Genomic DNA, 27,078 nt, shown 5'->3' with positions numbered 1-27,078 from the left:
CTGGAGTGGAGTGCCGAACCAAGATTAATTTAAGAGGAAATAGAAGACGTGAAAAAACCAATTACTAGTAAGTATATTAAAACTAACTAAGAATATCTGAGAAATGAATGTCAGAAGCAGGTGGTTTAACTAGTGACTTCTACTAAGTATTCAAAGCTGTCCCACGGGGTTGGCGAGGTGGCGCTAAAGGTAAGGTGTCTGCCTTGCAAGCGCTAGCCAAGAAAGAACCCGCTGTTCGATCCCCTGGTGTCCCATATTGTCCCCCCAACCAGGGGAAATTTCTGAGCACATAGCCAGGAGTAACCCATGAGCATTAAATGGGTGTGGCCCAAAAAACCAAAACAAAAAACAAAAACCAAACAAACAAAAAAGCTGTCCTAGTACCTATCTTACCTACCCTTAAAGTCTTCTTGTTTGTTTTGTTACAATTGGCAGTGCTCAGGGATTACTCCTGGTTCCGTGCTCAGGAATTATCTCTGGCAGTGCTCAAGGGACCATATGGAGTACCAGGGATTGAATCTGGGCTGACTGTTTGCATTCAGCCAGAATTTATTAATTTATGAATCTATCCTTAAACTCTTACAAAATGTTGGAAAGAACTCTTCCATACACATTACATGAGGCTGGCAATGCTTTGATATCAAAATAAGAAAATTTCAGATCAATATCCCCACTGAATAAACATAGATGCAAAGATCCTTAACAAATTTTAGCAAACCAAATTTAAAATATATTTTAAAAGTCATTTGTCATGACCAAGAGACAATCATTCCACTATTAAGGATGATACAAAATATGTACAAGAAGAAAGATAAAAATCATATCATATCTTATACAATCATACACACAAAAAAAAGAATGTCCACTCTTAATTTGTTCAACATAGTATTGCAATTTCTAGCCAAATAAATTAGATTAGAAAATAAAAGGCAAAGCAGAAAAAAGCAAAATGATCACTATTTGCAGATGACATAATGTATACATAGAAAACCATAAATAATCCCCTAAAGAAATATTGAGATAAATAAGGTAAAGGGGAAAAGTACAAAATGGTTATACAGAAATAATGTTGAGTTTCAGATGCAACAACAAACTAGAAGATGGGGCCGGAGAGATAGCATAGCGGTAGGGTGTTTGCCTTGCACACAGCTAATTCAGGACCAATGGTGTTTGAATTCCGGAATCCCATATGGTCCCCCATGCCTGCCAGGAACGGTTTCTGAGCACAAAGCCAGAAATAACCCCTGAGTGCCACCTGGTATGACCCAAACAAACAAACAAATAAACAAAAACCTTCGAAGAGAAATGAACATTTTCATCATGTAAATAACAATAACTATAAAGTTTCTAGTATACAGTGTTTGAACACCACACTCAAAATCAGAGGGTCAGCATCCCACCACTAATGTGGGAAGCAATAATTTTTAAATTCCATTTATAGTATCTAGGAATGAACTTAATATTTGTGCATCAAAGACTACAAGTCACCATTAATATAGAATACCACATAAGAAAATGGAAAGGCATTTCATCTTCAGCAACTGGAAAAACTTAACACTGTTGAACTGACAACTATGACCCAAAGCAGTGTATATATTTAAAATGCAATGCCTTTCAAAGACTGAATTCTATGCTTTAAGAAAATAGAACAAATGTTACTAAAATTCAGTTGGAGCCAAAAAAGACCTCAAAGAGCAAAGCAATCAAGAAAGAAGAGGGATAGAGGTTTCATACTCCCCTACTACAAATTAGAACTACAGGCTTTAAAAATCAAAACCATGTGCTATTAGAATAAAAACAGGCATACAAGAAATGGGATCAAACTGACAGCTCAGAAACAAATCTTCATATAGTCAGACAAGTTAATATACATCAAAAGGGCCAAGAGCATAAAATAGAGCAATGATTGTCTCTTCAATACATTATGTTGGGGAAACTGGAAAGCTATCATTTTGACTGTAAAAGAATTAAACTGGGTCACTACCTCACACTTAGGCACAAAAGTTAACTCAAAATGGATTGAAATCATGGTGCCAGAACCATATACATAAAATACACTGAAGAAAAACACAAGCAAAATAATCCAGAATACTAACTTCATGGATTAATTTAGGAATTCAACTCTAGTGGCAAAAGAAACAAAGACAAAAAGGAGCAAGTGAAATCACATTCAACAAAAAGTTTACACAGTAAAATAAAATGTGATTTAAATAAAGACATCTTACTGAAAAAATATTTGGACATCCTACATCTGATAAAGGTATGAAGGTACATAAGTACTCAAAAAACTAAAAACAAGAAAATAACTCACCCAAAAAATGAGGAGGAGGAGGAGGAGGAGGAGGAGGAGGAGAGCTACACAAGCCAATTCACTGACGATAACACACAACTGTCCAGAAGACACAAGGAAAAATAACCCCTCGTTGCCTATAGATTAGAAATCTCATTTGAAATGTTCTGACTGCCTCAATTATCACTTATACAAGGAAACTGAGTTCAGAATCTTTTTCATAGACATTATTTCTATATTTTTTAACCTTATGGCATCCATTTATTATACTTTTATTCAAGTAAACTTCCCTAGTAGAAGTGACCTCTGTCTAAGATTGTCTAAATTCCTTCTCTTATTGGGTATCCTTCTGGCATAGCATAGGATTTGGGAATCCTTCGATGACCTCCTTCTCCTTAGGCTGAATTTCTACTCAGAGAATTTACTGTTTAGGTTAAGAAAATGAGTTGTGCAGTAACTCTGGAGGCTGCTGTGATCACATTTAACTTAAGGAGAACATCTAGTATCTAGGTCTGATGGCCATTAACATTAAACTATAAAAATTCTAAGCTATTTGTTCCTAGAGATGAAGGAAGGGAATCTTGGAACTTATTACTTCTTAAGTAAAGAATCTCCACTATTTATCATATTAGTATTACTGAGCCATCAATTTTTATTAGTGACTAAAAGTGGTAAGAGGCTTCATGTGACTTTTATCACAATCTTCCTTGGTTGTTGCCCATATTATTAGCTGGGGTTAGGATTGAGCCTGTGACCATAAACTGAGCTCAAAACTGAGGTCAAAACATAAACTTGAGGGGACAGAGGTAAGGTGTTTGTTTTGTATGCAGCTGTTCCAGGTTGAATAACTGGTATCACATATGGTCTCTGGAGCCTGACAGAATGATTCCTGAGTACAAATCGAGAAGTAACTTCTGAGCACTGTTAGATGTGACCCAATTACAGAAACAAAATTCAAAACCTGAACTTGCCTTCATTAATACTAGGCTCTAGTAGGTGAAGAAGCAATCTTGGCAGCATAGCAAGGTCAAAGGATACTCCGAAGTGCCTTTAATTCTTCAATTTTTGTCAGAGATTCTTGAACTTCTTTCCATACTTTCTCATCACCACTTAGCATATCAGCATCCTGCACAAATCAATTAAAAGAAAAAAATCTTGAATTATCTTGTTCTGCCTCATAAATTGAGGGGGAGACGTGGATGGTACCAGGAGCAAACAGTCATATGAACATTAAATGGAAATTAAAAAATGACCGGACTTAAAAACCAAACTCAAAGTCAAAGACAACAGAATCAGAATACCCAACCTACAACAAGCTATACACAGAGGGGACCTGTTACACTAATAGTCCAGGGGGCAAAGAGGGGAGATATGTGATGCATGGTGGGAACTGGGGTAGAGGGAGGACAACACTGGTGGTGGTAATGGCCTTGCTTCACTGTCACTATGTACCTTAAATATTACTATGAAAGATTTGTAATTTACTTTGTTCACAATAAAATTTATTAAAAAAGAAAAATAAAATAGATCATTCAATTAAAAATGTGCAAAGGATCTGAACAGATATTCTTCAAAGGAGATAAATAATTGGCTAATGGTACATGAAATATTTTCAATGTCATTAGTTGTCAAAAATGCAAATAAGGGTCTGGAGAGATAGTACAGTGGGTAAAGCACCTGCATTCCATGCTGCCTACCCTGGTTCAATCTTGGTGTCTGAAGACTGCCAGAACCAATTCCTGAGTACAGATCCAGGAGTAACCTGTAAGCATTGCCAGGTGTGACCCAAAAACTAACAATAACAACAACAACAACAACAACAACAAAGAAAGAAAAGAAGAAAATATTATGACTGGAGTGACAGTATAGTTAGTAGGGCATTTGGCTTGCATGGGGCTGACCCATGTTCAATACCTATTACCCCTTAGTTTCTTAAGCACCACCACCACCAAGAGATATCCCTAAATTATCCCTAAGAGTTTAGCAGAGTGGTGAACTGAATTCAGGTCTTACACAGATAAAGCATGTGCTCTTCTTCTTTAAATTATATCATATCTCAACCCCTATTTTAATTTCCTCTTCTTTGATATCATTGTGATGACCTTGGAACACACACATTTGAATGTGCATGCATATACTCTTTCATAGTGCCATGTGTCCCAAATAGCAGAACTATTGGGAGCAGAGTTTCTCAGCACATATTGGAGGCACCCAGAGATTCAAATTGCAACCTTATGCTTGCAAAGAAGGCATTTTTGCCATTGAGTCTTCCCAGTCCCCCTTGACTAAACATCTTGTAAAGATATATTGACTAGCTGACCAGCTTGCTTCACAACTCTTTGACTAACCAAATCCTATCCTATGCTAAGTGATTCAGTAAATATGTGTGACAAAGTGAGGAATAGACTAATCTGTAATCATGGATAACAATATTCGAAGACTAAATTACCTTACTTCCACCAGGAGTACTTTTCAACCAAGTAAAACAAAGATTGTTTCCTCTTAACTAATTTGTTTCTAATATCAGAATTATGTTGAAAGATATATTTATATCACAGCTAGTGATATTCCTCAAATGCCCAGATAATGGTCTAGACCTAAATGTGATGTTGCTCCCTGGATCCAGCATAAGAAATATCAGTATTTATGCTGGGCTCAAAACCAGTGCTCTCTGACAACAGAATCAAGCTAATTTGGGAGAGGGTTCTGCTGACTCTCTTTATTCTTTGCCAGATTCAAGTTTCTTACTTGATGAAGAACTCCATTTCCATCTCCTTCTGGATGTACTAGTGAAGGTATCTAAGTTTCCTAACATAAAATTATTAAACAAATACCCTAACATCCTATTCACTTAAGTCTGAAACAAAGGTTCCAGATGATCTCAGAGTTTAGTCAGTACATAAAAGCAATACAATCAATCACCTACAATATTCCAATGGGTTTCAGAGTAGGAAGTGTACATTCTGGATACCAGTAATAACTATGAATCAGAATGGCAAAAAATATCCATAGGCTAAGACTAGAATTCCACCAGCTTGTCTAAGCACATCCTTGACCACTGGCTCTATCAGACTCAAGCATCAGATGTAGCCAGATCCCTTTTGCGTCTGGAACATTTAAGTGAAACAGATGTGTTCACTTGAATCACACATGTTTGATGTTGAAAATCCTGTGCTGGGTTAATTTCATATGGTTCACATTAAAGGAAAAAGGACTCAGGCAATTTGCTTACCAGGATTTCCTGTTATCCAATCCTCAGGCAAACTCTAGATTGGATTGGGAAGAGATGCATATAGGATGGGAAATAAAAATTGCTAAACATTTATGAGCTTTTCCAGTAATTCAATGATTTGAGTGTATTGAAAGAAGGAAAAGGAAGTGTCTGTGTTTTTCAATGTTTGTTGTTTTGAAGCAGAATAAAGTTCAAATATCATTTATACACTCAGGAAAAAATATGGGAAGTTTGAGTTTCCTCAAAATCATGAGAAAAATAAAGTTTAATTTATAGTACTTTTCACTGTGGTGCTGTTGTTCATAGATAATATACTGGGACTAACAGATTAATATACAGCATCATTCAAGACCTTTATGATTCACATGAAATATCTTTTCTGGAACCAATTTCCATGTCCTCTGGCAAAAACAACTGAAAGCAGTTCAGATTTATCTTGGGGGGGGGGAGTGGCTCTTAACAAGGTGGGAAAATAGTAGTTAAAAATAGAGCAGTCTCTGCTATCACCAGCCTTAAAGCAGTCAATGAACATCAAGAGCTGGAGAAGAAGGTAAAAAAAAGAAATGGTTTCAACTTGAAGCATGTTCAAATTGTAGACTGTTGCAACAGGCAATTAACAAGCAATATACAAAATAATTAGAATGTATATAAAAAGAACAGTGGATTTAGAATTATAAAATATGAATTTGAATTCCTGCTTCATACTTGTGCCAGATTTCTTCAGTGATATTGTCAGCAGATGAACATTCTTTTTCCTTTGCACCCTCTATAAGCCTCATGTAACAAATGGCAAAGGACCAGAGATTTAGTGCCTTCTTCCCATGTCCCAGAAAGAACAGGGAAACAAAAAGGGGCTGACTAGAGTTTTCTCTTATTAGTAAATGGAAGAAAAATAGGGTTGTCTAATAGAGATAAGGAACAAACAACAACTAAATCAGGGACCACCTATGCCATACCTCACATCTCGTTAGAACCCTCTCTCTGAAAGGCTCCTCTTCCTCAACTTAAATCTTGCACAAAACTCCCTCCATCTACCAACCACCAGTCAAAGGGCTTTGACTTTCATAGACCCATCCCTGATGCTCATAACATTAGTATAACTGATGAAGTTGGAGAGGATACTATTAAGGTCTCAAGTCACAGATTACATGCAATTGCAGAGTGGGAATGATACTGCAGCTATAGACTGAAAAAACAATGATGACTCTAGAGATTCTATCTTCACACTGTTAAGGCGAGTATTTGTGGCCTAGATGCCACAAATAGATGACACTGCTCTTTCTTCTGGCAATTCTGTAAATCTGGAGAATTAAACTCTGAATCTGTATTTACTTTCATTGTGTATGGCATTGGTGAAATAGGCAATTGTAGCTGAGTCCTCTTTCTTTCTTTCTTAAAAAGGAAGTTCAATGGATGTTGGTGAATGCTGCTTACTTTCATTGTGTATGGCATTGGTGAAATGGGCAATTGTAGCTGAGTCCTCTTTCTTTCTTAAAAAGGAAGTTCAATGGATGTTGGTGAATGCTGCTAGCTGCAGTAGGAATATAAACTTAAATGCCATCCTATAGAACACTACTACTAGAGCCCACAGTGTCTTCCTGAATTCTCCTCGTCAACATCAACACTGTGTTTAGTTCAGACTTTAGTGCTCCTAGTGCCAAAATGATTCTCTGGGGGACCCAAGTCCTGCTGTAGACATCAGTTCTAAAGATACCCAGCTGAAGGTGTGGGGAGAGGAGTTTGAAGGTGACGTGGGGCACTTGAGAGGTCTGTTCTCATGCATCCTGTGAGCTGAGCATCCCTCCATTTTTTTTAATTTGACTAGAGATTTCTTTTTTTCTTTAATTGTGACTGAAGTTCATTACACAGAATTATTTACGATACATAGTGACAATGAATGAAGGGCATTCCCACCACCAATGTTATCCTCCCTCCACTCTTGCTCCAAGCATGTCTCCCACATCTCCCTCCTTTACCCCCCAGAATTCTAGTGCAAATGGTCTCCGCTTGTTATAGATTGGGTATCTATTCTGTTTGGTGTTCTAGTCTGGTCGTTTTTTTTTATTTACACTACATGTTCATATGACTGATCCTGGTATCATTCTCCCCCCCCCCTCAATTTATGAGGCTGAATGATTCAAATTATGCTATTCTGTTGGGTAAAAAGGTTAAGGAAAAGAGGAGAAAAAATTTGGTATCAACTACTAAAAAAAAAATCACCGAATAATATCCACAAAAGTGGAAAAGAAAGAAAAAAGTGGAAGAAAATGAAGGAAAATAATATCAAAAAACAAACAAAAAATAAAACAAAACAACACCAGAAAAAGTGCTGCAGTGGCAGGGTTTGTGTTACCCCACTTTTTTTTTTTTTTGTATAGGCACAGCAAGTATTGGGGAAGGAAGGAAATTCCCATGGCCTAAGAGATTCAGGGTTTCTCCACTCTTGAAGCATATTGTCATGGGAACAACCACTGGCTCCATACCTTCTCATTGCCATATCCCAGAGTCTTTTTTTTTTTTTGTGGTGTCAGGAACCTTTCTTCTCTGTTATGGATGAGAAAATAAGGCCACTTATAGCAAGCAATCTTGCTATTTGCGCAGGTCCTAGGACAGGGCCCATGATAGAGTCTTTAAGGTTCTAGAGGTACTGCTCCACCATTGTTGGTATGTTCAGTTTTCTGTATCATGTGCTCCATGTTTTTGCTTGTTCCCTAAGCTGAAGTCTAGGATATTATGGTTCCAATGGTTCTGCTCAGTCTCTGTTGTCAGAATTGGGCCTCTGTACTAAGAAGTCTTGATTTTTGTAAAAGACCTGGGCTATAGCCTAGGGTAGGGTTTTCCTTAATGGTCTCAAGGTACGTTCTGTTCAGTCACAGTTGTCAAAGTCAGTTTTCTGTAGTTAGTGCTCTTATTTTTCATAGTTCAAAGGATGATACATCTTCTGATTTTCACTTAGTGTTAGGTGATGTGATAGGACCTCCTGGTCTTAGGTCAAGTTTTCATTTCCTCGCTGTCCTTGTTGTCATATTAACACTGGCACAAGTATATCTCCCAACACAGCTTAGTTCCTGGTGTTGTTGCATGAGTTTGTTTCAGTTCTACGTCTGGGATCTGGGATTTGAGAATGAACTAACACTGTCCAATCTCATGGAGACTGAGTTGTATCCACATGATATATGTCCAGGATGGGAGGCACCCTTGTATAAAAAGTGTGAGTTCTTGGGCCCGGAGAGATAGCACAGCGGCGTTTGCCTTGCAAGCAGGACCAAAGGTGGTTGGTTCAAATCCCGGTGTCCCATATGGTCCCCCATGCCTGCCAGGAGCTATTTCTGAGCAGACAGCCAGGAGTAACCCCTGAGCACTGCTGGGTGTGACCCAAAAACCAAAAACAAACAAACAAACAAACAAAAGTGTGAGTTCTTATCCTAGAAGATAAGATCTTGTGTCTGAGTCCATGATTTCCCCTTATTTACTGTGCCTATACAAAAACATATGGTGTCCTTTTGTATTGCTGGTGCTATTCCAGGTAAGGATGACAGGCTACACGTACAGTATCTGTGGTGTGGTCTGAGCTTTTATCCCAGGCAAGACGTTTTCTTGGTTTTTGACCAAGTAGCACCAAAACTGGTGAGAGTAGAGAAAATATGTATATATAAAAAATAGAATATATAGATAAAATTGAGATATATAAAAAAAGGAAATTGAGAAAAAAAGGGAAAAAGGTATTTGATAAAAGAAAGTGGTTGGGGAGGCTATCTGTATGTTTAGGAATACATATCTTAAGATACATTATTATAAAGGTATTAAGCTAACATAGGCAAAATAGGCCTCCCAATTAGGTCTTCTAAGATATTCTTGTGGGGAGTGAAAGCCAAGGTACTTTTTCGTATCACAGACTTTGGTCTAGAGTTTAAGATATGATTTGAGGCATTTCAGAGTCCTATAGTGTCCTTGAGCTGGGGGTTTTGCTGCAGCTGAATCCGGTATCACGCAACCGTCCACGATTTAAAGGGGGTGAGAGGGGTCACAAGCTTGAGTCAGGAGGCTTATTGGTTATGGTTTCTTACTGAGACACAAGATGAGGAATCAAGAGGGTGTTGTTCATTGAGGAGCTGGATGGTGGTCTGTTGGGAAGGAGGTCTGTCTTGGTGTCTAACGAGTTAAAAACTGAGGGTAAACAGGGTTAAATAAGGGGGAGATAACAAATCCAGGTTGGGATATTGGGGAGGGGGGGTAGAAAGGTCTCTGGGTGTGGAAAGGCAATATAGAAGAAGGGCTCTATAATTGTATAGATAAAATGTTTAAGGCTAAGGCTCAGTAGTCAGAGAGGACAACTGTATAGAAAGTAACGTTTACTTAGACACTGACTTCAGAGATCTATTTGAGTGCTATCCTCCATACATAGGATATTCCATTTCCTTACCTACAAATAGTCAAGAATTAGAATATTTTTGGACTATGTTAAAAAGGGTATATGTCGTGCACCGCGCTTTTGAAAAGGTTGAGATAAATCTGCTTTGGTAGCTATCCGGTGGTTCTTTGGCTAGCTGTCCAGCCCAGGGCCCACCACATACCAGTGCAAGGGACCAACTCCTGGCGTGTGTGGCTTCTCCAGGCCCAGCTCTCGCTTCTGTAGCTTGCGAATGAATGGATAGGGGCGGAGTTTTGCTCCACCCCATCCCACCCTCCAAGGCCCAGATTACCGGATCAGGCCATGAAGACCCTCTGGCATGGGGGAATCTGGGCCCCCAGACTGACTGGCAGTCCGGGGATTCTTTGGTTAGCTGTCCAGCCCAGTGCCCACCACATACCAGTAAAAGGGACCAACTCTTGGCGTGTTGTGGCTTCTCCAGGCCCAGCTCTCGCCTCTGTAGCTTGCGAATAAATGGATAGGGGCGGAGTTTGAGCATCCCTCCATTTTATAAGGTAAATTTTGCATGCCATCAACTTTGGTTCAATCCTGGACACTGTACTCAGCTACTCTAGCACCCCAGGAGTGATCCCTGAGCCCAGTGGATGTGGCCCCCTCTCTGCATCCAGGAAATAAAACTTATCCCAGTAAATAAAACTAAAATTAATTCTCAGGAATACAAGCATGTTTTCTGATGGAAAAAATCAGGTCAGTCAAGAAGGAATAAAAAAATATTTGGCATTCATATGTTTTGGGTAGTAGGAGAGCTGACCCACATTAGAGTTGCTTGCTGAAGCTAACAGTAATGTCATATCTTGTGGAAAGCTAACATGAGTTACTGGCATAGAGGGCCCATCAAATAATACAGAAGACATTTTGGGGCCAATAATATAGTATAGTTAGTAAGGTATGCCTAGCACAAGAATGATCCAATTTCAATTCCCAGCACCACATATGGTGGACTCAGCCTCACTTATTCAGCAGTGATCTCTAAATTTAGAGCCAAGAGTAAACCCTGAGCACAGCTGAGTGTGGATTTTTAAGCCAGAAATAGAGAGAGAAAGATAGAAAGATTCTTTTCTCACCATCCTCTTACAGAGGAGACATGATCCTGAGAACACATAATGGAGATCACAAAAAGAGAAGGCAACTGGTACCCTTTGCAAAAACCACCTTTCAGAAGTCTTCTCCTATTCATACATATCAAACAAATATTGTATGTAGATGAGTAAACTATATTCATCATTCCTACCAGAGTCCTAGCAATCTCCATTTATAAATACTACAAGATAGGAAGTTTGAGATTGGGAAAGGTTTTTCATTTATAAGAAAACCATTATAATCGCAACATTAAAATAAAGTATACCCTCAAACTGCTTGTTTCTCATGGAAACATAAATCACAGTCTATTCTCCACCAAACAGCTATGCTACTCCAAGATATCTCTCAATATATTTTCTTTAGGAACATTTCTTACCCTCTTAACTGCAACAGAAAGGAAATGCGTTAAAAAAAAAAGAAGCAGGATAGTTCTAAATCAGGTATAAGGAGCAGTTTTCTGAGTATTATGATAACTTAGAAATGATTTTTTTCAGACCTCTGAAACAAGGAAGAAAACTAGTATAATTGTGACTCTATGCTCCTGGCACATGGATGGTGTCAGGCAGGACTCTCAAGTGGAACTTTGGAGGCTGAATCCCCTGATCTCAACTCTGCTGTGGGCCAGCTATGAGAACCAGAGGCTGACAACGCCTCCTGGCTTAGCTTCCCCAGGTAAGAACTTGATTCAGGTTACCATGGAAATGGAGACTAATCATTCCACTCCATTAGTCACCTATGTATATATTTGTCTCTTGTGCACGAAGAGACTTGAAATTCTTATTGGAGAGAACTTGGAATCTGTGATTGTACAACAAATCACAAAACCAAACCTCTTATTCTAATTCCCCCCCGCTCAATCATTCTATTTTAAGCTGTTTTCTCACATAGCAAATAGTAAAGAAAGCACAGAGGAAAATGCAGAGGCCAAACACAGCACCCAAACTAGTACTATACTCTCCAACCAAGAATTCAATAAAGAAGTCAGACTACTATTCCTGCTCCCAATATTTGTATGCTTAATGACTGTAGGAGTCAGAATTCTAAAGCCAGTGAAGAAAGGAAAATATTTGCTTCTCAGCTAAATCAAGAGTGTAAGTTTATGGGGCCAGAGTGATAGAACAGCAGTAGGGTATTCACCTTACATGCGGATGACCCAGGCCGCACCTGCATTCGATCCCCGGCATCCCATATAGTCTCCCCAAGCCAGGAGCGATTTCTGAGCACATAGCCAGGAGTAACCCCTGAGCTTCACCGGGTGTGGCCCCCAAACCAAAAAAAGGTGTAAGATTCGGAACAAAGTGATATTACAGAGGGTAGGGTCCTTACCTGGCACATAACTGAACCTAGCTAGCAAGAAGAAATTCCTGAGTACAGAGCAAGGAGTAACACCTGTTCATTGCTGGGTGTGGCCCAAAAGCCAAAGCAAAACAAAGCAAAGCAAAACAAAACAAACAAACAAAAAAGATCCCCCAAGGAGTGTAATATTATTTAACCTGTGGTCCCACAATAAGGAAACAGTTCAGGAGGGGTTCACATCAGCAATTTCAGAAGATGAGTGGTGGGACAGAGGCCTACACAGATTTATTTTTAGGAAATAGTCATAATAGTAACCCAAGGATATTATTTAATGTAAATTTAGAAACTATCCTTTAACACCAGTTGATATAGCTTCTGAGAACATTCTTTTGTGTTACCTTGTCAGAACTAAAATGCATAAATCACCTTGCTCAATAGCACCTTGTAAGGCAGCACTAAAATCCTCATACTCTGGGCCAAACAAGCAAAAATTTTAAAAGAAGTTTGCCCCCTTTTAAGGGGGAGGGCTTATCGTTAATATTTCAGACATTAAAACAAAAGTGCCCAGAATTGCATTTTTGTTTCTCAGTAGAAAACTGCCAGCCTGCCTCCAATGATTTAAAAGTGGTGGGAATGTTGCACTGGTGAAGGGGGGGTGTTCTTTTTGTGACTGAAGCCCAATTACAGTCACGTTTGTAATCATGGTGTTTAAATAAAGATATTTAAACAAAAAAAACAGTACTATAGTCTGTGAGAATTCCAGAGGAACTTGGGATTTTGAGAAGCTGGGGGAAGGGACACTCTAGGACAACATTCAAGGTCAGAGGGTCTGGAGGGAAGTATAATCCTCTTGAGCCTAGAAGGGGAGAATAAAAGATGTACCAAATGTGTTTAGCACTGTTTTTCTGGGGGCACATATCACCCCCTCAGGAACAAAGAACAAAAGTCACCAAGCTCATGCTCTTCCTAACCAGACTGTATCCTGTTAAGTGCAAGCTACACCCTACCCCCAGCATCCCACCTCCAAAAAGCACGTATTTGTACTTTATATTCCAATAAACTCAACCTGGCATTCTGCCAGGGGCCGTCTAAAGCCAAAGATAAAAGCAAGGGCCATATTTGGCACCCTGCCCCCACCTCCATTCTTGTGGAACCATCTCATAAACCAGGCATGCATTATTGTTCACAGAAGTGGCCTAAGTCTGCTGGAGCTTCCTAAACATTACCAGATGATGATGAGAGGTGTCCCCACATCACAAGAAGAAAAAGATATGGTTGGGGGAGAGCAAATATTGGAAACCAGGGGGAGAAACAGCTTCACACTGTCACTGACTCTAAGAAGTCATTCCCTGAGCAAAAGGCTTCCTGGGCTTATTCATGAGGTTTGCATGCTGGCAACATGACACTGCAAACTGCCCTGGCAATATTGGCATCAACAGAATCTGTGCTCTGCTCTCTGATAAAGTTCTTATCACTTCATGGATGTCCGAAAAGGCCTTGTGGGTATACAAAATAGCACCATTCTCACCATGATGCCAACACCAACCTCTAGGGAATGTATGATTCAAGATTTATTAAATCATTCCCTCTTAACCAGCTTTTGTTTTCTTTTGAGTCACATACCATCTGGCTTAAAAACACATAGCCCCAGAAGTTTTCTTTTAACATTTCTGCCTTACTCTGTTTAACTTTATAGATTAGTAGAAAGTGACATTCTAATATTACAAATACTCATCATCAGCTAGAAAAAAATGCAAGTTATTTTATTTTGGAAGGAAACAAACCTGATAATAGTTCTTGCTCTGTGCAAGAACAGGAATAGAACGAGTTTATTATTTGCAGTGTTGGGGATGTATGGGCCTTCCACAGTGGTGCTGAGCAATTATTCCTGGCTTTGGAATGCTCAACAATGACCCCTGGTGGTCTAGGGGGGACCCTATGCAGTGCTGATGATGGAATGTGGTTCAGCCACAAGCAAGGCAATGTCTAATATCTGCACTATCTTTCTGGTCCCAAGAAAAAAAGGATTTGACACTTGTGGTGGGATTGGTGTTAAAGTATTATATATGCAAAACTCAACGATCAGTAACTTTGTAAATCATGGGTCTTTAGATAAATAAAAACATCTTTTAAAAATGAAAAAAAAAAAAAGGCTTTCAAGCAGAGTATTGAAAATATAAGGTTTCAATTTTTCATCACTCAGAGGATCTGGACAGACAAAGATATGCCTAATTTTATACAGCAGAGGCTTTCATTCTTTTTAGGAGGCTGAAGAATACTTTCCCCACTATCTAAATAACGTATGAACCAATAACTACCCCAAGGAGGCCCACCCATGTGATTCAAGGAATATATATCTGGGGATACACCAGAAGTCTCTGAACTTTCTTTGAGTTCAGATTTATTGTTCTTTCAGCATTCCTGCTGTCAGTTTCTAATGTTGTTATTTACTAAGACTTACCTAGCAATTGATACTAGAATCTCCCTGGGACAGGAAACCTACTTGTACATTTTATTAGCTCCCAAAGTGATTCTAATGAGCAGTCAGGAGCAAGTATCACCAATCTGATCTTTGCTACCTCAGCCGTCATTGCTGGTGCCTGTGATCACACTCACTTTTTTGCAATGCTATTAAAGTTTGCTTGCAAGAGTTTAATGGTCTAGGCTTTATTTTTCTTGTCTACTTAATCTACAATCCCATCTCTGATGTTCTCTGCTTTTACACAAGCAAGTTTATTTGTATAGAGTGATCAAGTCCATGGCACTGCAAGTAATGTTTTACTCTTCAGACTGATTGCCTTTACTTCAAATATGGCAAGATGTCCCAAAGGAACACTAAAGCCAAGCACTGGAACTGCAAAGACATAAATGAGACGTGGTATGAGTTTTAAGAGGCTTATATGTGCTTGAAACAGTTATAGAGGAGGGGATAGAGAGACACAAAAAAATAGAGAAGGACAAAAGGAGGGGGAGAAAGAGACAGATTGAGTAAAAGAGCATGAGGCATTGGTTGAATATTTAGGAAAAGTATCCAAGAAAATATGATGCTTCAACTCAATCTTTTAGGCTATGGAAGTATTTACCAAGAGTATGTTCTCTATAAGAAGGAAAGAAGAACATGAGAAAACAAAACAAAACAAAAAAACAGACAAACAAAAAAAAGGAAAACATAGAGGAATGGGAGAATAATGTATTGGGTATTCAGATTCCTCATGGACAGTAGGAGTAGAAACAGGGAAAGGTAGTGGCAGCAGTGGCCTTCACTTCCTTTTTACCTGGTGTAACTTGCTACTCAGAGATGGTTCCACCATAGTTAGAGATAAAGATAAAGATATCATTTAACCTTGGCAACGAATTTACAATATGTCTAGATATAAACAATTTTAAGCCTGGCTTAAATAGTTAATGGAGAGAAAAGGGGGAGAAGTAAAGCTAAGAGGGTGAAGAGTAGAGCAGTTCTAGATAAAATGATAAATCTGATTTTACACATACAACAACATAGAAATGTGGTATGATTTTAAGTCTAATCACTGAATTGTTCAGATGTGGAGGAGCTGAAGACAGGTAGGAAGATAAAACAGCATGATCCCATCTATGGCAGGGGAAGGAAGAAAAGGGGAGGGGAGAAGACCAATTCAAAGAATTTAAGGCGATGACTTGGCAGTGAGTGGATGGTTGGAGGACAGGAGAATAATTGCCAACCCTCTGGCTACATGACTGTGTGCATGACAAAGCCAGTTGGATATGCTTTGCATTTCTATGCAAAGAATTGTGTGGGAAAGAAAAGATCATTTTTGAACACCTTGAATATGAGATGCTGGCAGAGAGTCAACCCATTGTGAGTTAGATATAAGAAAGCAAAGGCCCAGAAAACAAAGAAAGGTGAGAATAGATTTGGAAGCCACTGTTCTACTGTAGAAAACTGAAGATATGGGTATGAGTCCAATCAAGAGAACCCCAATATATAAGGGGCAATGAGAAAAAAATAGAGGAGGGTGTGGAATCTCAGAGGGAAGACTTAAAGAAGACAACAGGCTTGAAATCAGTGATTCACTGCGGGGGAGAGAGACAAAGGGAAAAGAAGGAGGTAAAGACACATAGAATGAGAGGGAAAGAGGAAAAAATAAGGTGGGGTGAGAGGGAAAAAGGAGTGAGGAAGAGAGGAGACTAGGATGAGAGAGATACGGAGCCAAGGGTTCCAATGGTGGAAACCTTTCATTGACATTAAAAGAAGAGAAAATAATGAATAATGAAAACAATTAAGTGTAGAGATGATTCTTGGAAGGTGTCTTACAAACTGAAGAAAAGAAAAACAACGGTTAGAGGCAAAAAACAAGCAGAAGAAAAAAGTTTGTTAAAAAAGAAAAAAAGAATGGGAAAGTCTCAAGTAGACTTTATACCACAAGGAAAAAGTCTAAGTGAAGGGAGAGGCAACCACAAGAGAAAGGGAGTAGCTGAAGGAACCACTCAGAAGGAGGTGGGGTGGGGTGAGGAGCTCAGGTAGTGATAGTGTTTATGGATCCAATGTGGCAATGATTTCCTGAGAGCATATTCTTGTCTCCAAACTCATAAGTTGTACACATTAAATATGCATAAAATGTTATGTGAATCATATCTTAATATAAAAAAATGAAAAAATCAAATCTGCTAAAGACAGGAATGCAAGTAAAGATTTCTACTTGCTTAATCAACATGTTTTAGGATTCAATGATATCATCATCAAATACTCCTAGGTAGGACTCATTTCCCTTATTTACAGATAAATCTGAGTTGCAGATCAAAACATATTAAAAATAGCACAATAACATTTTTATTGAAGATTTATTATTCTTCGTATTTTATCTCCTGAAATTATCTCATTAAGCTCAAACCACCTCAGTCTCTAATTTTTCATAGCAGACTGTGTCTGAAAAAGCTGGAATGATTTTTCCAAGTTCAAGTAGCTGGAAAGCAATCAGGATGGGATTGAGCTTTGAGCTGTAAACAGAAAGTTTGGGTTCTTTGGCTCATCTGCTGCAAAATCAAGACCTTGAAGACTGGTAGGTAGAATAAAGAACCTATTTACTCTTCATAGTGCCATGTGCAGAACTAAGACACTGGTATAGGTGAAAGAGGCTATTGTTCAGCTCCTGAGATAAAATAACTTCATAATCAGGATCTAAAAAGAATGGTTTCTACACTGAGGTTGCTCAGAGAGCCCTTAGTGAGCTGGGACAAATGCTGTACTGCCTAGGAATACTGTAGTGTGCCTTGGTGGATGCACCCTCCAAGGTCTCTTTATACCTTGAGCTTCTGACCCCTATGAAATGAACATCTCACACTTTCAGAGTTTCAACTATACACAGATCTCAAACAGGATAATTGAGTTAATATTTATGTTCCTGATCAGATGAGAAAATTCACATATCTCAGTAGCCCACAAGCCCCATGTTAGTGAAATTTGGTTCCTTAATTCTAAAAGTGGGTGCTTTCTTAAACGAGAAAAAAAATGTCATGGTGATAAAGTTGTACTGTAAATATAAAACAGTAATAGCAATGCTATAGAAAACTGTGAGTGCTAACAAAATAATTAACATATACTCCTAGTTTAAAAAGACTACAAAGGTACAGGGATAATCATCTATTTCTTTTATGATTTTGGATTATACCCAGAAGTGGTCAGGACTTACTTCTTACTTTGTGCCTGTGGATAACTCCTGGAAGCATTCAAAGGACCCTACGTGATTCTGAGGAAAGAACCTGGGTTGGCCACATGTACAGCAAGTACCCAACTGGCTACACTATCACTCTGGCATGGGAATGATCATTTCTTAATGGTCAAGGTATCAATAAATCAAGAGGAATTCATACTCATCAACATATATACACTAATTATATACCATCAATATATTTGGAACAACTTGTAACAAATCTGAAGATACTGACAGCAACATAATAGTAGTATAAGACTTTAATGTTCTTTTATCACCACTGGCAAAATCTTTTTTTTTTTTTTTTTGGTTTTTGGGCCACACCCATTTGACGCTCAGGGGTTACTCCTGGCTATGCGCTCAGAAATCACCCCTGGCTTGGGGGACCATATGGGACACCGGGGGATCGAACCGCGGTCCATCGCTTGCAAGGCAGACACCTAACCTATAGCGCCACCTTCCCGGCCCCTGGCAAAATCTTAACAAGAAAACACTGTACATAAAGGAAGAAGTGACCTAGCAGACATAGACAGGGTTCTTCATTCATTCAAAGTTGAGTTCAGGGCCGGAGAGATAGCATGGAGATAAGGAGTTTGTCATGCATGCAGAAGGATGGTGGTTCAAATCCTGGCATCCCATATGGTCCCCTGAGCCTGCCAGGAACGATTTCTGAGTGTGGAGCTAGGAGTAACCCCTGAACATTGCTGGGTGTGACCTAAAAACAAAACAACAACAAAAAAAAAACACAAAAAAACAAAGTTGAGTTTATTCAAAGTTGACTTACCCAGTGCACATAGGACATTTTTTCAAGAGAGATCACAAGCATCTCCATAAATTCAAGAATACAGGAATAGAATTAGCTCTCCTGTGAAGATGGAAATCAATTACAAACAAAAATAAGTACCCTTGAGCCTGCCAGGAGTGATTTCCAAGCACAAATCCAAGAGTGCCCAAAGTGCAGCATAAAAATAAATTAAATTAAATTAAATTAAAATGAAAGAATATCAAGAGCATGAAATGTAGAAAAAGGAATTTTCTAAGGTGGTCATTAGAAATTTGAATCTTGTCTTTCCTCTAGGGGGTTCCCATGGGTTTGTAAGTTTTGATGAGAAAAAGTAGGATAAATCTTGTTCAAAGCTATAAACTAGCATGGGAGAGTAAGTCAAAATATTCTTTATTGCTAGCCTACTTAAACTACTATGAAACTGTATCACAAGTAATAGCCATATTTGGAAGCTTCAAGTAATATCCATGGCATGTATTACAGGTCTTAAATTAATCTGAGGTCAATAATAGTACGTATTCATTCATGCAAAACAAATGTGTTGAGCACTGTAAGAATCATGCAAGAATTATGCTGATTTTTCAGGACACAATAGAAATAAAACTAGTAAGGTTTTTCTTAATTTATTAATAAGTAAGCAAACAGGTAAATACAAATAATAACCTGTAAACTTTGTTTTATAATGAGGATAGAGAGGGCAGAGAAAAAAAGAGACATGCCTGGCTTTCATTGCGCAGTCAAGAAAGTCTCTAAAGAGGTTGGTGCTAAGAGTTAAGAAGAATAAAGTCAGGCAAGCACAATGGCAGAGAGGGGCCAAATGCAAAAGCCCTGGCCACCAGTGATATATATATACCAGCTGAATATATTTCAGTCTAGAGACTGAGCTAAAATTGGAGGGGTGACCCAGAGGCGGGCACTCAGGGGGGCCAGTTGGCTTTGTTAGTGAAGCTGGATTGCTCCTTTTAAGTGAGAGAGAAGTCACTAAAAAAGTGGGTACCTGCCAAAATAAGTTCTCTGGTTTCTGAGTAAAATACAAATTTACTTACACCAGGAGTTCTGGGGTACAGTCAGACCATTTAGGGTGTTTGTAAGTACAGATAGAATATTGCTAGAGGGGCCGGGCGGTGGCGCTGGAGGTAAGGTGCCTGCCTTGCCTGCGCTAGCCTAGGACGGACCGCGGTTCGATCCCCCGGCGTCCCATATGGTCCCCCAAGAAGCCAGGAGCAACTTCTGAGCGCATAGCCAGGAGTAACCCCTGAGCGTCACAGGGTGTGGCCAAAAAAAAAAAAAAAAAAAAAGAATATTGCTAGAGAAAAACTCAGAGAGTTGTAGTTCTTACCGGAATGAGAGAGAAGTGCTAATCTGGAGATGGTAACCTCTTTCTGTCATGCTGGTTGGCAAATATACTGCTTTAGTTTATAAACTCAGGTCACTATTGCCCCAAAAAACTGCTACTAAATCTTCTCTAGATTTTCAACACAAAATTCCCTGTTTATCTTATGAATTCTTTGAGTCAGCAAACCTGTTTTTCAATAAAAGCATTAAAGAGTTAATGGTACTACAATAAGCCAAAAATAAATCTATATCTTTGAGTGATGGTTCTTAACCTATTTTAATTGTGGTGGAAGAAAAGGCTATGTGAAGATGACAAGAGAACAAAGTTTGGAAAACTTGCAACGAGATGTCTACATCAACAATTTAATGACTTTAAAATAAATAAATAAGTAAAATAAAGCACCCATGGGTCCCAGTTCTTATTCAGTTACACATCTGTTTTGCAATAGAATGAGACAGTTAATTACTTTTCTATGACACATATGTATTTTGTGAGACACCACATTGCACCAGTTAATAATGATCTACCTTCTGTTGACACAAAATGTTTAAATTAATAAAAAATCAAAATGATACATCTCATAGCAAAGCATATTTAATTGAAAGGCTGGATGGCAGGAGTAGCAATTTTTCTGAGTAACAATTACTGAGATGAGTTTATGGTAGCTCAATCAATAAAGGAACTTATGTTGGCAGATATTTTTCTAGTCTACATACTTTCCAGAAAGGGTAGTTGTGTCTCCCCAATCACTACTACAGCAGCATGAGACAGTTAAAGAAAGAAATGGAAAGATCTAGTAATTTCCCCATAACTGACAATAATCATGCTTTATAAAAAAAACATTTAAATGTAAAAAAATTAAATTTGTCTGTCAATTGTGAGAGTCTGATATGACAAATGTAAAAAAGATCATATAAACCATTTCTTAAATCTTGCTATTAATATTAAAAGTTCATGTGCTCATTGATAAAAAAAATATCTGGGTAACCAGATATTTAAGCCAATAATAATATGGAAACAGTTTATTTTTCCAACCTATAGAGTGGTATTTGATTACCTTGGCGGGGGGGGGGGGGGGGGAAACACACACACAAACGTCTAAAATGAATTCCTAGACCTAGCATCAAGGGCAAACACTAGATGGTCATAGGATTGCCTTCTTAAAGCTCAGAAACTATAAAAGAAGAACCTGAAACCCAAGACATTCTAGAATGATTTTCTTCTTTTCTACTTATTGTGGGAAAATGTCCTACTATTATTCTTTCACTTTTGAGTCTTCCTCAAAATGATTCTGAAAACAAAAACAAAGCAGAATGTAGAAAAGAGACAGAACATGAAAACTTTGAGGCTGAAGACAGGAAGTAAATTCTATTCCATGCATTATAGTTTGGTTCTTTTAGAGGGTGCAAAAGTTGAAGGACATGGGGAATATTATTTTCCTGTCTTTTAGAGTTTTAAAGTCTTTGTACATAGACACGACAGAAAAAAATATCACTTTATTTATGGATCCAATACTGTCAGAACTTGGACTAAGATAATTAAGTTATTAAGACTTGACCTGTTTCTCATTTTATGCCTAATTTTCTCTTGGCTTCTTTTTTCAAGTAGCTTCACTTAACAGGATATTCTTTGGGTGTTTTTACTACATAGTCAGTAGTCAGAAGTATTTGCTATTTGTTTTAGGACTCAATATCAAATTGTGAAGTTGTCCATCCCTAGAATGGGTGACTGAAAGGTTTTGATGTTTATAGGTACAAATTCTGATATTTAAATCCCTCCATATCTAATATTTAGGAACCCAAAGGATTTCTGAATATGAAGATAGGAAGTTTTTGTGAAATTTGGAGATAAAACAAATAAGATTTCCTTCAAAGAATATCCCTACATAGAAAATGTGACCATGTCTTTAAGAAGAAGGTCAAGAAAGTAACTATAATCCAAATTCAGTCTGAGTCTTTTTCCCAAATGTTAGAGGAAGAAAGTCTGGTCCCCCTCCTTATCTGGACACAGTATTCTCCTTGCTCGCAGGCTGGAGACTCACTGATCCCTTCATCTTTCTTTAGAAAGCTTATTTTACTAAGGTATTTCTTTTAGTCCATTGGAGTTTTACTTTACCCTTTAAAATTATGGGGTCATTGGTGGCTTCAAAAGAGAAAAGAAAAAAAAATGTTCAGGGAGAACATGGCTCTGGGTCTTTTGTTGAGCTGCAAGACAAAGACATGCAATTAAGAAGGCTGGTCTTCACAATTTTGACAATGACCCAAACTGACCTTATTCATAACACAAAGTCATTGTAAAAAGTAAATATTCATTAATACAAAGTAAAACTGAAACAATTGTCCTCATTTTCAGAGGACTGAAGAACTCTCCCATGTCAAATGCGGTCTAATTGTTTAGAAATAATTAACATGTTTTTATTTCAGTTGTTGGAAACATAATTTATTAAGTGGCTGCAATTTATGTGTTCGGTTTTATGAGGCATGTTAAATAAAGAAATTAGCATAAGAAGGCATTGAGAAAACGCCAAGATTGACTAAATTCTGAGAAAAACAAGATGCTTCCAAATGAAAGAGGAGTAAATTTATAGCAGAGAGAGGATTTCTGACAAATGTGGAGACAACTGTTTTTATGGGCCTTTGGCTGCAGATCTCAAATTTTAATTTTATAGGCAGAAAAGCATTATCAATGCCTTAATAATTCCAGATTTCCATTTACATATCCAAATGAGAGTGAGAAAGAAAGCTCACACCGTCCTCTAATTAATAGAGTCATCAGGGTCTAAAAATGACTTGGTTGAAAGAATAAAGGTGGAAAGAAAGGAAAGCAGAAGATATGCTGATGTCTGCAATGGAAGCAATACAATATTCCAATTATCAAGACATACAGTTGGTTTGGAGCGCCAGTGCACACTGCTCAGCAATGAATACTCAGTACAATTGGTAAACATCCTAATCTTTAATTGAAGCACCCAGAAACAGCCTGTAAGCAGATGAGTATTTGAAACAAACCATTTGCCATATCCCTGGGTATTAATTGGACCCAAATAACATCTAATTCTTTGTGGGGGAGGGAAAAAGCTGCCAGCACAGATAGGCAAAAGCAGCTCTCAAAAAAGTCTTCTGGGTATTATGGTGTGGGAATCACACTGATTCCCATGCTAATTCCCAAATTTTTGGTTTTCCTTCCTAGTAAAAATAGTTTGGTCCTTTTATTTGGGTGGGGGGCACAGTGTGACAGTGCTAAGGGGACCTTGTACCAGGGAGCAAACTAGGGGCTCCGAATATGAAATGCACACCCCAATCCTTTGAGTATTCTCTGAACCCAATTTTTTAGCTTTTTTTTTATCTCTACATCTTTCATTATACTTTAAAATTTTATTTTTTGTTTTTTTTTATCCACACCCAGTGAAGATTAAGGCTTTCTCCTGGGTCTGTGCTCAGGAATTAATCCTGAAGATGTTTGAGGGACAGTACAAGATGCTAAGAATCAAAACTGGATCAGCTGTTGGGCCTGGAGAGATAGCACAGTGGCGTTTGACTTGCAAGCAGCCGATCCAGGACCAAAGGTGGTTGGTTTGAATCCCGGTGTCCCATATGGTCCCCCGTGCCTGCTAGGAGCTATTTCTGAGCAGACAGCCAGGAGTAACCCCTGACCACCGCCGGGTGTGGCCCAAAAACAAAACAAACAAACAAACAAACAAACAAAAACTGGATCAGCTGCATTCAAGGCAAACACCCTACTAACTGTACTATTGCTCTGGCCTCTCCTTATATTTGAACGATTTATCAAAGGCTACCTCTCAATTCTTCAGTAGCTTTTCATCACTCCATCATCAAATTCTACCTCAGAATTAGGAGATTTGTCCCTGACTCAGAGGTCACTCAGGGAGTAGCTCTAGTCACTGGTCAAAGAATGTTCTGAAACAAATGTGAATGTGCTTCAACTGTTTTATAAAATGAGGTGCTACTTTGGGTTTACAATACTATGTTAAGTTGCCAAACTCTAGCCTCATACTTTGATTGATATATACACCAAATACACTACCAAAGTTGAGCTAACAGTCAATACTACACAACTGATTCCTCCCTCATCCACACCCTCTTTTTAACTGGAAATCACTAGATTGCTGACAGAATCTTAAGTTCTGCTTTCATTTTGCTTTGTTTGGTTTGTCTTCCACATATGCATTAAATGGCGCAGTACTTGTCTTTCTCTGTCTTATTTCATTTCACATAATTATCTCATTACATTCATGCTGTTGAAAATAGGATTTTATTTTATATTATTGAGTAATAGTTCCTGATGTTTCTACACTACATCTCATTCACAGATGGGAACTGAAATTGTTTGGATGTCTTGAATATTTATTGTGAATAGTGTTGCAATTGAGGCAAGAATGATGGTAGGGCATTTTCCTTAAATGTGGCTAACCATGTTTCTATCCCTAGTACCACACATGTGCTCTGAGCCACGATAAACTGAGCATAGAGAAAGGAGTACTTGCTGTGGCCTCGTGTAACAAATACATGAAGTTACAATGAACAGTTATATAACACTTTTCAAATGAATGATTTCTTTTGGTGAGTACACACCAGGCTGTACTCAGGGCTTACTACTTCTGGCATTGACTCAAGGATCACTCCTAGTGGGGCTCAGTGGACCATACATGGTATTAGGGAATCTAACCTGGGTCAGCTACATGTAATGCAATTGACCTACCCACTGAACTATCTCTCTGGCCTTCAAATAAATGTCTCCTTATTATTCAGATATATGCCTAGATATGGAGTCAATGAATCCTATGACAGTTCTAGTCTTAATTTTTACAGAAAGTAATAAAAATGTAACTTTGCCTCTTTGCTTCGCAGCCACGTGCATCTTCTAGTCAATGAACACCACCATAAGATGTAGAAAAATCCACACTACAAGCATGACAATGGGGGAAACACAGGCCAACACCAGGCATAGAGAATGAAGATGGCAACTCTGATGACCCCAAAACTGCCAAGTAGTTAGTCTCTCAGATATGGAGTTTAGAGAAGAAATATGAAGGATGTTCATAAAACTCAAAGAAAGCATAGATCGAGTTGAAGAAACACAAATAATTAAGAGGATATGAAGATAGAAATTAGAAAACTCAAAACTGAAATAACAGGCCTGAAAAACTCAGTAGAAGAAATGAAAATGTCAATGGAAAGCCTCTCCAACAGGGTAACAGAAACTGAGGATAGAATCAGTAAGCTGGAAGATGAGATGCATAACAACTCCATACAGCAGAAGAAATTGGAAAAGAAGCTTACAGCAAATGATTAGACAATGAAAAAATAACTAAAAAATGTGAACAGATGAAAATAATGTTGATAATCTAAACAGAAACAACATAAGAATCATTAGAGTCCCAGAGACCCAGGAAGAAAATCCCCAGGAAGAATCAGCAGTCAAGGACATCATTGCAGAGAAACTCCCAGAGATAAAGACTGCATGCAATCAAAGCCTGCATGACCGAGGAATACCAGCTAAAAGAGACCCGAAAAAAAGCACCCCAAGACACAACCTAGTCACAATGACAAATCCCACAGATAGGGTTAGAATACTGAAAACAGCAAGATCAAAAAGGGAAATTACATTCAAAGGAACATCCTTAAGAATTACATCAGACCTGTCACAAGAAACCTCAAGGTCAGAAGGCAGTAGTGGGACAGTGACAAAACTCAATGAAATGAATGCTTCGCCTAGAATACTGCACCCAGTAATACTCACTTTTAGGTTTGAAGGAAGTCTACATAGCTTCATAGATAAACAACAGCTCAGAAACTTTGCAGACTCAAAATCAGTCTTAAAGGAAAAACTGAAAGGTCTACTTTTAGAAAGACCAACCAACAGACACACCAAAATTCTACGCAAAGATGGCACTCAATCCCATGACAATTATCTCTCTCAATGTCAATGGATTAAATGAACCAGTTAAGAAACACAGAGTGGCTAAATGGGTCAAAAAACTGAATCCAACCTGCTGCCTACAAGAAACACACCTGAAAATCAAAACAAACATAAACTCAAAATCAAAGGCTGGAGGAAAATCATCCAAGCAAACAATGCCCTTAAAAAAGCTGAAGTACCATATTAATATCACATGACACAAACTTTAGACTCAGAAAATTGTAAGGTACAAAGAAAGACATTAATACTAATAAAGGGATATGTGCAAAAGGAAGACATCTCTCTCCTAAACATATACTTATCCAATGATGAATCAGAAAAATATTTATTACAATTATTGGAAAATCTGAAAGAAGATATCAATAGTAACACAATAACTCTGGGAGACTTCAACACTGCCCTGCCACCCCTTGATAGGTCCACCAGACTGAAACTCAACAAAAATATACTAGCAAAAAAAATACTAGCTCTGAAATAAGAAATGAAAGAAAGAAGGTCCAGAGACACACACATTCTTCTCCAATGCACCTGGGTAATTCTCCAGGATAGACCACATGCTGGCCCATTAAACATACCTCCATTTGAAAAGAAATATGGGAGGCATTATTTTCCCCAATATTAAGCTGATTACAAAGCAATAGTTATCAAAATAGCATGCTATTGGAATAAAGACAGACCCTCAGATCAGTGGAATAGGCTTGAATACTCAGAAAATGTTCCCCAGACATACAACCACCTAGTTTTTTTTTTTTATAAAGGAGCAAGAAATCCTAAATGGAGCAAGGAAAGCCTCTTCAAAAAGTGGTGTTGGCACAACTGGTTAGCCACTTGCAAAAAAGTGAACTGAGACCCCCTGCTAACACCATGTACGAAGGTAAAATCCAAATGGATTAAGGATCTTGATATCAGATCTGAAATCATAAGGTATATAGAACAACACGTAGGTAAAACACTCCATAACATTGAGACTAAAGACATCTTTAAGGAGAAAACAGAAC

At 38.3% G+C, this 27,078-nt stretch overlaps 1 protein-coding gene across 1 annotated transcript in view; it reads right to left on the bottom strand.

Annotated features, from left to right (window-relative positions):
• The window catches only part of SMYD3 (SET and MYND domain containing 3), an 834,473-nt gene that overhangs the window by 128,679 nt on the left and 678,716 nt on the right, over positions 1-27,078 (bottom strand). The window contains exon 9 of the mRNA XM_049776664.1: positions 3,329-3,416. Coding sequence (XP_049632621.1) covers positions 3,329-3,416 — 88 coding nt within the window. The remainder of the gene's footprint in view (positions 1-3,328; positions 3,417-27,078) is intronic.

The sequence above is a fragment of the Suncus etruscus genome, chromosome 7 (genome assembly GCF_024139225.1).
Source record: "Suncus etruscus isolate mSunEtr1 chromosome 7, mSunEtr1.pri.cur, whole genome shotgun sequence".
In the NCBI taxonomy this organism is placed as follows: domain Eukaryota; kingdom Metazoa; phylum Chordata; class Mammalia; order Eulipotyphla; family Soricidae; genus Suncus; species Suncus etruscus.
Note: the sequence above shows the minus strand (reverse complement) of the source record. Positions and strands in the feature narration are given on the sequence as shown.